Source organism: Bemisia tabaci, chromosome 2 (assembly GCF_918797505.1).
Source record: "Bemisia tabaci chromosome 2, PGI_BMITA_v3".
In the NCBI taxonomy this organism is placed as follows: Eukaryota; Metazoa; Arthropoda; class Insecta; order Hemiptera; family Aleyrodidae; genus Bemisia; species Bemisia tabaci.
In genome coordinates, this window is record NC_092794.1 from 3,083,528 (window position 1) to 3,097,908 (window position 14,381).

A 14,381-nucleotide genomic window follows, 5' to 3' on the forward strand; every position below is an offset into this window, starting at 1 on the left:
AAGAAATAAAGAACATCTTGTTGTAGGTAAAATTTGGGGGAATGAGCATCGCATTCCGCACCACCCGCCAATCCAAGCCCCCCCTCTACCTTCCTCCCCCTATGGCGCTTAGTTCCGTTTAACAGAAATAAGTCCATTTAATAATGACAGCTAGCATAATTAGGATTAATACTCAGTAGTTACCTATCTCACTAATAAAGAAAAAAAAATAAATAAATAAATAATGGGTGTGCCACTGCCAAAAAATGCAATTTTGAGACCTGATTTTCTCGAGACTGGCCCATAGAAACCTTGATTTTAAAAGCTCATCTTACTAAGGAGATTGTGAGGAAAATCCTATCAAAAAATCTCGAAATTTAGCCGACGCCGAATTTCTTTTTATTCTCTGCTTTCTTCTCTTTGAGGAACGCGTTAAACATCTACAGAAAAATTAGATTACAAGAATAAAATAATTTCATCAACTAACAGTGGTTTTCCGACAAGTATCTTGTCACTTGAATTTAGATATTGGAATGGCTGAGTAAATTAGTTACAATAGATAAAACATAACACTTGCATTGAATTGATGCAGCTCTCTGCATAGTTAAACTGTAGGTGCAAAAGACATCCTAAAATGCTGACTATTGATCATGAAAAAGAGGAAATTACTCGCTGGTCGCATAGAATCCCAAGATATTTGAACAAAATTCTAAAACTCTTGTAACCTTGCTGCCTTTCATACTACTAGGGGAAAAGGCCTCCCTAGTACTTACACCACAGATTTTGACCATAGGTAAAAAAGTCTTGTATCTATCCTCTGTAGTAGAAAGAAAGCTTAAGGAGCTTTCCTTTAGGACTCATGATAAAGCATGCCATGAGGAAAACTTCTTTGCTCTCACAAGTACATATAACAATTTATACATGTATAAGAGGGAAGTTTGGTTTTCTTTACTAAATGCAGGAGACTAAAAGGCTACTCATTGAAGCCTGGTGGAAGGAAACTGCAGAAATCATAAGTACTTAAAGGAAGCATGGGAAGGTATTTCCTTTTCAATACAAAAGAGTAAAATAACCAAGAGAGTACCCAAGGAGAAAGAATTTTAGTCCGTGCAGACAGGAGTAATGATTGTACAAAACATATTTGATCTGATATTGATAGGAATTGTTAAAATAAGAGAGAGGTGAAACGGAAGAGGGAGAAAAGGAGCCCATAAGTTTAAACTTAAAGAAAAAAGGGAAAACTTATTTTACAAAATTTACTAAAGAGATTTAAATTTCTTTGCTTCAAGTTCTGTAAAACAGCTTCCCCACTTTTTTCCCAATTTTGAGTTTCCTTTTAACCTTTAAAAAAGTATTTTAGGCCTTGCAACATGAAACTTTTTTCTACATTGTGAATTGATCGTGAAAAATCAGTGTAATTGTTAAGAAAGATTTTCCTGAGAACAATTATTGAAACAAATTTTGTTTGAAAAGACCATATAACAATTTTCTAAGAAGTTCTTTCACCTTCAAACTTTCTTCTACCTGATACAAGGAGCTGTTACGGTGCTATTCAAATCTTGTCAAAAAAAAAGAAAACTTTCCAACCTATCCTTTCACATGTTCATAGTTAAGGAACAACAATACTGTCTGACTGACGATTTTGGCAAAAATGAGTTAGCAACTTTGTCGGACTCAACAATATAAAATGCGCAAGCTGATGTAATTAGTTTTTTCTAATCCAACATAAGAGCGCTGTAAGGACACAGAAAAGTATAAGAAAAATTGCAAATCTGACTTTGGAATTACAAAAATGACAAGGTTCTTTTACATTCTGAAGAATCGTCAGTTTGTAGATGGGTGGTATTTTTCCTTAGCCATATGCCTGTGTCACACTGTCACACTATCAAAATACTCCATCAAAATATCAAGGTCAGGTGTTGTGATTGGCTAATTCGATGACTTGGACCAATCACAACACTTGACTATGACATTTTGATGGAGTATTTTGATAATATGACACAGGCTATATACACACTATTATACAAAACATATCACTAAAGCAAACATTTCAACAAAGGATGCTGATTTGATAAAATTTTTACACTACATGATCTCTGCCTTAAACTTCTCATATAAAAATAAAAAAAAAACTTTTGAAACCAACTATTCTAATCACTGTTTGTCTTTGGTAAGATTTTATTGCAGCTGGAAATTATAATTTTTTGACTAGTTTTAAACAAATTTAAATCAAGATAAGCAAATTATCAACATGATGAGAATAGACGAATAGTAAAAAATCACAGATACAGCCGTTGGATAAAGAGTTAAAATTAGGAGAAGAAAATCGAGCACAGATTCATAAAGATGGAAAATATGGTCAACTGAAAAGTACATATTAATTGCAACAATCATAACTAATCACAGGTAACTTTGTTAACTGCGATAGTAATTACAATCAATGGCGACTTCAAAATACAACCACAGATATAAAAGTAAAAAACAAAGTAGCTTTCGATACACAATTTTGATGAGTACTAGTACATAAAATTAACAAAATTCGTCTTGCAAATTGAAGAATTCAACACAAAACCAATAGATAACAAAAATATATATAAAAAAAAGGTTCCAATCTTACAGTCTTTGCAGTTAATTAGCACTTCCTTGAATAACAACCAACAATAATGAAATAAAAAAAACACAAAATCAAGATATGAAAGCCATGGAAAAATGAAAGGTTCCAACCTTACAGTCTTTGCGGTTGAATATTACTTCCAAAAACAACGACCAACAATAATGAAATAAAATTAAATAATAAAAGAATGAATAAAACATAATGAAATATAAATTCAATTAAAAAAAATTCGGGCACATAGCTAGAACAAAAACCAAAAATTGTATGATATACAGCCAATTGTATGATGTACCTCTAAGCTCCAAGAGGAGCTTAGAGGTGTGTCAGTCATTAAAAAAATCCATTAATTAACAATGAGCATAAATCACTTTTGTAAGTCTACAGTAATATTGGCCATTACAGTAACAATTGAAAAAATATATGCCAAATTGTTAACACATAAAGCCATAATGGTAGAGAGCGGCTCAACTTCATCATTTTTTCAAGTTGACAAGGTCCATGGCAACTATTACTTCTATCTACAAAAATAAGTTTATGAATATTAGACCCCACCTAAGGAATTTTTCAATGAAATGCAATGCCATCTTTCTTCCAGGATGAATTACCGGAATTGGTTTCAATGGGGGGCTGGTCTTGCAGTAGAAGAACGTCTTTTTCAAATATGGCCAAACCGCAGTCTTAGGTTACAAACCAAAAAAAGTGCAGGGAGCATTTACTCACGAAAATAACGCACTTTACACTCAAAAACCAGATTTGAGATTGACGAGAAATTTACGAAATGAAGTCATTTCAATGCGTGCAGTGGTGCAAAAGCAACGGTAGCATGACCCAAACTTCTCTTTGTCTATGTCCACAGTGTAATTTTTGTGTAGAAAAATGTTTCTTGGATTTTTTAAGTGTAGTGTAAGACTTGGCTCTTTGACAGCAATTCATGCAAGAAAACATGTTACATATTACTATACCGATTACAATTGGTATATTTTAAATATTGTAATTTTTCCAGATAAAAAGATGGCAACAGGCTACATATTCCGTTTGAAAATGCGTCTAAATAACTAAGATTTGATGACATTCATTTATTTCACAGGTGGCTGATTTATGAGTAAACCTAGTCAATTTTCTAAAATAAACAGCCCTATCCTTAGCAGGACCGGTCAATAATGCAATTACAAAATTTATGATAAGTACAAGATAGGGCAAATAAAATCATTATTTCCAAGATGTTTGTAACTACTTTTGACTCTCAAGAAGTAGAATGAGAATGCGAGATAATTGTAATCCTTTTACTTCAAATGAGTTTTATGGAATATTTACAGGTAAAAATTAAGTATTAATAACTCTTCAATTTAAAACCTCTAACCTAAATATATATCCATCTTCTTGAAAATTTGTGTCCTATCAGTCAGGTCTAGGAAATTACGGTTTGCGTTTTTCAAATCTTCTCCTGCTTTGTTATGGATAAATCAAACTAGCTCTGATAATTCAATTAGATTTGAAAGAGGGCATGCATGAAACAATGGCAAAAGAGGACAGCAACACTCACAAATAAACAGAATCAAAATACGGCATTTTGCAAAACAGAACCAAGAGCATTCAAATGTTGCTAAGATGGTGCAACTTTTTTTACCTTGCAAATATAAACTGAACATCAAAACTAATCATCATAAACTGATCTTCTAGGCAAGTTTTATCTATGCTCCCATTGAACTATCCATTAAATACGAAAATTACCTTCGTTAATTTAAATTTTGCGTAACTTCAGTGATTTTCTTGCACAGAATTTAAGTTGCACAAGCCTAGTAACACTGAAATGCACTTGGCTCTTTTTTGCAGAATGCAATTCAAATAATCATAATTAAAAAAAGAATAATAACATTATTAGCAAGAGTAGGTGAAGTACATATTGTTTCAGAGGGAGAAAAAGTTGAAAGTCATCATTAAAACTCGACCTCATACCAAGAACTCGTAGCAATGACAAAAATAGCAAATGAGGTGCCTAGTAATATTTTCTTCTTCATTTTGCTTGTGCTAAGATAAAATGGACGTATTTCTACCAAACAGACCTATGTGCATTGAGACATGAGCCCTGAGACCCATAAGCATATGTGCATAACAGGGCTCACGTCATAATGCACATAGTTCCGTTTGATAGAAATACGTCCAAATAATACAGCTCCTCAGTTACAGCACATTGATTGAGAAGAAAAACAGTTCTTGGGAAATCTAGGTTTCATCATCTGAGTTAAAAGATTGATTCTCCTGTCTTTGAATACTTAAGGAGTAAGGAGGAGTAAGGACGAATAATATTGACTCGAAAATTGAGGAAATAACAGATTCAAATAATTCAAGATTCAAAAACCCACCAGAACTCATCAAACACTCAAATTGCTGACACAGTTCAAAAACTAGGCAACAGGGATTTGTAGATACTTGGAGAATGCTTTGCAAAAGTTTGGGAGGGGGGGGGGGGTGACACATCAACTGGGCTTGAGAGATTTGTGCAATATTTTTAGGACAGGCACCACATGGTATTTAGACTGAGTCTGTCCTTAATTTAAAAACAGATTCAGTTTCAAAAAGCCAAAGGAGCTTAGTACTTCTCTGCAAATTTTGCCAGAACACAGAATTTTAAAAGACATTTTTTGGAATAATAGAGAGTTGTCCCCAAGACTCAAAACTGGTAAATTGTTTTGCTAGACCACAGAGAAAAGTTCCCTAATTTTGATGCACTGATTGGGATACCTGCAGCGTCCTCCCTGTATAAATGTAGGTATTTTAGACTGCGGCACAAGAGAGAATGCAAAAAGCAAGAAAAGTCCAAGTTCATCCTGGCAGGGTTGCCAGCCAAATTAATTTTTTCCATTCCCTGACTTTTCCCTGACTTTCCAATATTTTTCCCTGACTTTTAAGTATGGATCTGACGCAGTCAGATTGCCAAATTGATCCCGCAACGCGAGCCCGAGACCGCCCGCGCCTAATTCCACGAAAAATCAGAAAAATCCCTGACCAACACCGAAATTCCCTGACTTTCCCTGACTTTTCCCGGTTGATTTTTTTTCCCTGACTTTTCCCGGTTTTCCCGGTCGCTGGCAACCCTGTCCTGGAGAAACGATTAAAAGCAAAGTTAAGAATTTTTCAAAGACGACGTAGCGCACAAGAACCTAGTATGTTTCAAGATCAAAGATCACTCGCATTTCCCCACCGACCGGGTTAGGAGTTTTTGTGGTTTTACACTTCTATAGGTCATTCTCACGGAAGATCATCTGAGAATCAGGACACATGGATGTAAGGAACAAGCCTTTGAGAGCGCTTGCTATGTAAGCTTGGAAAATGCAAAACTTCCCTTCACATTGTTTCCCTGTAATCCATTTTTTTTGGAGATATAACTTTGAGCTGCCTATCTCTCTGAGCATAACATGTACATGTTCATAATTGCTGGTACTTATCAGATAATTTTCTTGGAGCATGACCTATAGAGGTAGAGAAATGCACGGCCTGCGATCAATGCAGAGGCACAGATTATCTTTGGGCTTAAACGTGTCAACTTTGCAAAAATCAAGACTCTGCTTCTGACCGCTTCCCTAGGATGAACTTCAATTTGTTTAACCATTAAACCCTCTACGTTTAGGATTTAATATTTTTATGGTTTTGCTCAATGCATATTGGTGTTTTTGTTTTGCTTTGTGCATATGCTCTAATGCAACAGCCTTAAATTAAAAAGGAAACACAAAAAGGACACTGTAGATTTTCTCATGAGACAAAATTAGGAGAATGATTAATTCTAAAAGTATTTTGTAATAGCTCTCTCTCTCATTCTCCTTCAGAATTTGTCACCAACAGCATCTTTCCATGATGAATCATTGAGAAGATACGCAGTATTGAAATTTTTTACTTTGAATCATCCCCCTTTCCCCCAATTTTACCAGTTATGAGTCCCAAGGGCGACAGTAGGATCAGAAGCAATCACACATATTAAAAGTTTTGATGACCTACAGAAGTAAAGAAAATCGTTTCACAATAGTTGCCACACTCTGATATCAGGAGCTATGGCAATATGAAAGTTATTAATTACTCTTTGGTATTTGTGAAAATAAGACTTCTTCCGAGTCACAGGACTCAAGAGATTCACATGATGGTATGATTTTTTGGTTTTAAAACAAGTGAAGGCATTTTAAGAGATTTGTGAAACTTTGACTTTACTCAGTTGTTCATTAAATGACAGAATGATTCTACGGAAATTGTATAATTTTGTGACCTTTTGTTTCCTTCAAATAGTTACAAATCAATGGGCCACCGAACAAATTCTGAACTGGTAAACATTTTTTCTTCAAAATCTTATGTAGAAAATGACACACACGGCAGAAAGAAACCAAACCCTGAATGACATATTAGCAAGTGCAATTAACACAGATTGAATGGGAGTTAGATTATACAAATGAAATCATTCATATTTTTGCCGTCTAATCGATGCTATGAACATTTAAAATTTGTCTCAGAATTTATCTCTAAGTTTCCTGTTGTTTGATTTGTCTTTCTTGTGTTAAGTAGTGCTTTAATTCATACCCTGTTCAAAGACTTATCGAATTAACATAATAAAGAATAATCAAGCATTGCTTTCCAGAACTCGGTACCTTAGAACAAGAACATGGTTAAATTTTAGTTACTTGGCAATCCACTAAGATTTAAGCTGTTAGTATAGCTCCTTTACTTGAGTCATCACAAAAAAGTTTTAATGAGCAAATGGGGTTTATTTCAGTGCACATATATTTTCATCCAGTTATGCTGAAACATGCGACAAGTTTGGGGCCTTTCAATGGCAATGTTACACTACTAGACATTTTAAGATGTATTACAAAACCATTATATTTGCTGTTTACAAAAACATTTGTTTTGAGCAATCATCTAGTCTACTTTGTGCCTAAAAATTTCTTTAGCTTTTGAACCAATTTTTGATATTAGACCTTGTTGACACAGAATGCTGAAGATTTTCTTTGTTAGCTTTCAGGTTTATAACATCATGTTGTTTATGAGATTTTCAACGTAAAAATTTTTCTGGCAAAAATGAAACCCTTGAAAACTTGACTTCCCAAAATGACATGGAATTCTAAAAGCAACTGCTTATTCTAAAATAATTTTGGAGTCGAATCGAACAGTTTATGGTTTCTAGGTGATTGTCTGACTACATTTAGATGCACTAAAATAGAATTGAAATTGATATTTCTGAGAAAGACCCTGGCTTTATCATTGTCATGCCGACATCAACTCCATGTACATCATGCAGCTCAATTGATGACTAAGCATTGTTTTTAATATGCTTCTCTTGTCCACAGTGCTTGACAGAACTGAGCCATCTTTAACATTGTTGAGATCTCCCTCCTTGATTCAAGACAGGATTTTGGTAAGTTCTTTCATTTTTTTAGAATTTCACAAATTTTGTAATGGCTCTACGTCGAGGTTTTTAGTGCAAAGCAGGTCTCAAGAATCAGCAAAACTATATCCTTTGGATTTGAGATGACATATTCATTAAAAATACAAACTGACTAGTGTCTTTCCTTTACTTATCTATACATGATTACAAACCTTCTTCTCAAAATGATTCGAAGTTGGTACTACGCAGGCATAGGTGTTTCCTTCATCATGTTGAACAGGCCTGAATAAGCAATAATTGCGACTCATAATATATGTAGTGTAAAAAAAAGAACAATGATTAAACTTTCTTCCTCATAAAAATCTCTGGAGTCTGGACTTTTCTTATTCAGAGGAAAATCCCATCTTTGCAAGAAAAGTTTCAGCATTTACTCTTATGATAGAGATCTTAAATTATGCTCGTATCATGATTTTAACCTACTTTATATTCTTCAGAACTCAGTTTTATTTACTATCCAAACACGGTCAAAGAGGTCAAAACCACGATATCGGCACAATTTTAGTCCATTTTTATTGGAACATAATGCTGAGACTAGAAACTTTGCACCAATACAGTGATTACCCTTGCCACTAAAAAAATTTAAGAGATTCTTTGGACAGATGAGGCATGATCATTGTTCTTTTTCTTACATTACATGGGTTGCTAACTTTTCTCTGCTGCACAATACAGAGTGTCAAACAGAAGATTAGGTCATTGCAGCTAGGACCTATATGTTGCCTTTTACAGATTTTAATGACTCAGTTAAGGTGAAATAACTATAGTAAATTAACAAAAACAGTTAAACTGACTAATTTTAGGGTTGTTTTGGGATGGCTGAGGTTGAAAAATATTTTCTTTCAGTAAGTACCCCCCCCCCCCTTCAGAAAGCATAGGCTCCTAAAGGTCACAATTGGTCCTAAAGGTCAATATTGAATATATTATTTTAAATCATTCAATTATTTTCACCGATTTTGATTTCTTGTTCCTCTGCTATTTGTTTAGTGTGTTTGCTGCTTTATGAAACAGACTTCAAATTTAAATAAAATGCTTCATAGGGCACTACTTTTTGCGTATACTGTTATCAACGGCAGCAAAAATGCAAAACAGCTTTTAATTACTTAAGACTTACAATCTGCCAATTCAGTTTCTCTACTCTCTTCTCACAAAAGTTTAGACTTTTCGCTTTTTTAAAATAGACAGAGATGACTTGAAAAGTGATTATGAAATTTTAGTAGTGCTCTTCTTGTATTCCTCAAAGAGCTCAAAGCAAACTCCTCATTACCAGGTCACAATATTAGAGATTCTTTTCATTTTTTTTCAATCAAATGATGGGAAATGAAGCAAACTATCTAGGAAACGATACTAGAAGTTTCAAAAAATGAGGCATTGCTGCTAGGTCAAGGCATGAGGACAAGAATATGGCAAGGAGCATGTGGTGCTCATTACTCACTCAAAGACCACAGAACATTAAGCGAATCTCAAAGAAAAGGACTAGATTTTGGGTGGCTTCTAGACCTCTTTCATCTGAATGGATGAGAGACGTCACCCAAGAAAATTGTCACAAACAGCTTAATTTTTTTTGAAAAAAATAGAATCATGAGCCAAAGAAAATTTTAACAATGATAATGATTGAAAAAAACAAAAACAAAATTTATAATAAAATATTACAAAACTTATTTACTAATTGTGAGAATCGGTATACAAAATAACTAAAATAGTTAAAGCCAATAATGGTGAATCCAGGGTCTCTGGAACCACCTATCACCACCATTTTGATATGAATAATAATTAGTTTCATCCTAGTCAAGAGAGTGGAACCACAAGCAGTAGATATGTGTCTTTCCGACAGGAGTGTCAAAAGCGCCATTTATCTCGCCAGACTGACTTTCAGGGGTTTCTCCGTTTTTAAAATAATCATTTAATAACTAAGAAGTACAATATTTAACTTTTCGAAAAACCTCTACTGCTCACTTTTTTATTTTTTGCTACAGAAATAACAAACATGGTTATTGCAAGCGCTACAAAGTCTAAGAACAGGGTATCAAAAATGGTGAGAAGGACAGTTGGACCGTGTTTAGCAGAAAGGAATCAAGCCAAATCAGCTATTGCCAAATTTAATTGGGCACTTCAATTTTTTACATGAAAACGGTTGAGCGGATTTTGGTGCAAATTTCAGTTAATTTATCCCATAGTAAGATATAAATTCCTTAAAATTTTGAAAGGAATTCGCTCAAACATTTTTTTTTAAAATATAAAATTGTCCAGTTAAATTTGGCAACAGCTGATGTGGCTCGGTTCCTTTCTGCTAAACGCAGTCCAGTGAACTAGACTTTTCTCCTCAAATTTTATCTAAATCAGATGATAATGGTGATTCTGAACATGTATTCTTTCAAGTCTCTGTTGTGTTAATGACAACCTAGACAAACTTTTTCCATTTCATAACAGTCTTATGAAGGTTAACACTCATGATATTTTAGCCGGAAGGTGACGATTTTATCGGATTTTGAAATAAACTATGTATCCCAAAAGTAAAGGCAAAAAAACGGTAGAAAAAATTGCACACATTGATATGAGAAGCCAATCAATGTTTCCATTACATTTTCATCTATATTTTTTAGATATTTTACTTCAAAATTTGATTTCATGCTCATAAGACATGTGTCTACTGCTTGAGAGTTCAATTTTTTAAAAATGACTTGAATAGAACTCATAATTGATCATACATCAAAATTGTGCCTAAGTGCAAAACTATGATTCCTGGCTTAATTTTAAAGTAAGTAAATTGACCCGTTGAGGTGTAGATTTTCTAGGCAAACTTCTGGCAAATGCAGCACGCAGAAAAATTTTGGTTTAAAAACACTGACCGAAGAAAAAGCTGTGAGTGATGAGGGGTGGGGATAGAGGGGAGGGATTATTTCAAAATTTAGTTGTACCTGTTTTTAGGCATACATTGGCTTCCTAAATGGATCCACTAAAGTTTCAAAAAATGTCATGAAATTTATTGTACATAATTTCAAACATGAAATTTTTTGCAGATAAATTTCATGAAATTTTCCAACACTGGGTATCAAGGAGAGCTAAGAATAAGTATGTATTTGCTTCAGATGAAAGATGTGGAGGCATCTGGGTGTAATGAACAGGTTGTCTATACTAGACCTTATACTTGTATTTGCATATGATGGAAAAATCGAGTAAAGACTCAAAATTATAGTGAACATAGGAAGAGTTTTTAAGGACACATAGTGCACTACAAACTGCTTCAGGTATCACAGAACTGTTGCATGTTTTAATGCCACATATTGTGTAAGAAAGAGCAGTAAAAATATTTGTTGACCAGATAAAATGCCACATGACACAATCAGGTTCATATAAGTTCCAAAACTTTTCTGATAGTCAAACTACATCAACTAACTCATCGTCAGACTTACATTCATGCAGTATTCATCATAGATTTCATAACATTGAAGAAGTTCTAGTTGAGAATTTGCAAGTGTCTGTTTGCTGAATTTGCTGTTTAAGTGGAGGAAACTGAGTGAAGTGAACACAAGGATACCCTTGGCTTAAAAATTGAACAATTATTGGAGGATATATGACAAAATGATTTAATCTGCTAAAATACATGAACATATTTAAATGGGAAGTGCCCCCAGCTGACATCACTAGGCAGCTCATTGTCTCACTTTTAAATATATATTAATACTACTTCCCATTTTAGAAAAAAATTATAAAAATACTACAAAATCAGCTCTTGAAGCATTAAAATAGTTGCATGCAAATTCTCCATTGGTGACAAGCATGAAATTGTCCATTTCATACTTTCAAGATAAGAGAATGTAAATGATCACAGAAAACGCATACTTTGAGGCCAAGATTAATTGACTCATGAGATAAATTTAATATTAGAATATCTTTGGAAGCCTCGAGCAGAGGAAAATGACATTTCTTCATCCCAAAAGAAAAAGTTTTTTTTTTCAGCTCTAAATACTTTATCATTAGGAGAAATTAAATTTAACAGAACAAAATCAAATCAAACATTTACATTGAAATGGAATCATTTGAACACAATTATTAGAGGCGATAAGTGAGGATAACTCTGCTTATTGCTTCAAATTTGACCTTCAATAATTTTCTCTCCCGCTTCTGGTCATCAACACCCTTCTAACCATTTCAACTGAATATTAACTTCATTGATTAATGTTGAAACCCTAGAAATAGTCTTCACTTCATATAATACCTAAACAATAATGACCGATTTCCTGTTGCTCCTTTGAACAGGTTGAAACGACTAGAATGACGATCAGACTTTAAATATACAATAGATATCATCAGATATAACCTGGGTAGTTGCAGTTTTGAAGCTCTTTTTTCAATAGTAGATAATATAGTAAGATTTTTCGACAAACGAGGACTTGCGCGAAAGTGAATACAAAACAAGAACAGGATTTCCTTGCCACACGAAGCTTCAAATGCAAAATTTTTACAAGATACAAGAAATGAAACAAAGGAAAAATTGGAAAAGTCAAAACAAATTGAGAAAAACACTACAAAGAGTTGAATACAAATAAAGAGGAAAAGGCAGAGAGTTAAATACCTGGACTGGTTCTCTTCAGGAATGGTATTATTTTGATAGTAAGATGAGGATTGTTGAAACTGATTTCCTGTGCGAGTGTGGCGCCCACTACGTGTACCACGGTTGAAATTTCCTCTGAAGTGAGAGTTACGGAAGGATTTGTCACGACCGTAAGGGGGATCATTGAAAGAATCATTGTAAGGTGGGGGTGAGCGATCTCTATACGATTGTGCTTTGTGCCTGAAACAAAGACATGACAAATAAGAGAGGATTGGAATGGAAATATTTTCATAAAATCGAGACAGAAAGAACCCTTATTTGCGACATAAATTCCTAGATCAATTTCTTTTTTTGGAATGAATTTTTTCGATTTTCAATTTTGCAAGTGAGCGATTATTGCAAGTGTGAGCCATGGAATGGCTTCTTCGGGGACTTGATCAATGATTTGTAGACAACCGCTCGCTTAAAGGCTTTCTTCCTGTTAAAATTAAAAGTTTAAGTTTTAGTGCAGCTTGAATATAGTTTTTATGAAAATTGATGCAACTGCTAACTTATTTTATCAAAATACAGAACAAGATTAGGCATTGAAAAATAAAAATAAGACACCAAGAGCTATGCTTGGAGCAGAGACTCCTAAGAAAAACTGAAAAACTACCTAGGAAAGATTTAAAAGTAAAATTATAACTCATTTAGTGCAATTATAATTCAAGTTTTTGAAGTTCAAGCTTGGCAGCAAGACTTCTGGATGACCGTTACCAAAATTGTGCAACTCTATGCCCTCTATCAATAGAGGAAAAATTTCCTGCAGGAGATCTTCTCTACTGAGGTTTAAAATGAATTGGCTAGAAACGGATGAAACAAATTGATGAAATACCTTAAAGAGTACGGAGAAAGTGAATTTTCTCGCTTCGGCTTCAAAGGTCTGGGAGAATACTTCCGAGAGGTAGGAGATCTGCTTCGTGATCTGAAAAAACAAAAGCAATTTAGGTTGAAGATTTCATAGAATCAATCCCTTCAGTGATGATAAAATGAGACAGTAAAACAGTCAAGCATTGGTCAATACTTCGGAAAACACGGGATTGGATACACTTCAAATTCTTAAAACTTTGAGATGTTATTCAAAATGTTCTAGTGTTTTCTGTTTGTGTTAGTCAGCATTTTTCAAAAAATGGTTAGATGACCATTAAAATACAGGGAGAGGTGTGCATTAATTTAACTAAAAAAGATGCAATTTTTGGGCATGAAAAAACACTGTATGATCAAACCAGCTATATAATGCCGATGTTTGATCTGAGCCAGAGATTCGCTAAAATCTCTTTAGCAAAACAAATACCTGGTTGGACGAATCCAACCATATTTTAATTTAAAATTACTCTGGCTGTCTATTATCAGCGGATAGAAATTCACATGCCGATATTCTGTGTTTTGGTGATTGTTGCAGTTATTCTACTTTTTGAAGTTAGAGATATGCTTTCACCGGCCACTTTAATGAGGCGAAAATTCAACCTTGCGCTCATGATAAAACTCAACAGGATTCTTAGAAATAAAGTTACAAATAAGATTCATTACCTGCTTAAAGAAAACGAATATGATCGCGATCTAGATCGCCGGCGTTCAAAGGAGCGAGACCTGGAAAATAATGCAAGAAGAACAGATTAGCTTTAATTGTATTAAAGTATATTCATTTTTCCACTGAACATAGCATCATGGAGAAAAAACAGTCAGTAACCTGTTCATGGTGGTTGAACTCGTGTAAGAAAAAAGTATCTTTGGGACTATTGATTTAACCTCTACTTTAGAAAAAAAAAAAC

General features: G+C 34.0%; 1 protein-coding gene across 4 annotated transcripts in view; it reads right to left on the reverse strand.

Annotated features, from left to right (window-relative positions):
* The window catches only part of snama (something that sticks like glue), a 51,695-nt gene that overhangs the window by 12,327 nt on the left and 24,987 nt on the right, over nt 1–14,381 (reverse strand). For all 4 annotated transcript variants that reach the window (XM_072296548.1, XM_072296546.1, XM_072296547.1 and 1 more), the window contains 3 exons: nt 14,140–14,199; nt 13,445–13,534; nt 12,592–12,810 (listed from right to left, as the gene is read on the reverse strand). In XM_072296548.1, the coding sequence (XP_072152649.1) occupies nt 12,592–12,810; nt 13,445–13,534; nt 14,140–14,199 (369 nt within the window). The remainder of the gene's footprint in view (nt 1–12,591; nt 12,811–13,444; nt 13,535–14,139; nt 14,200–14,381) is intronic.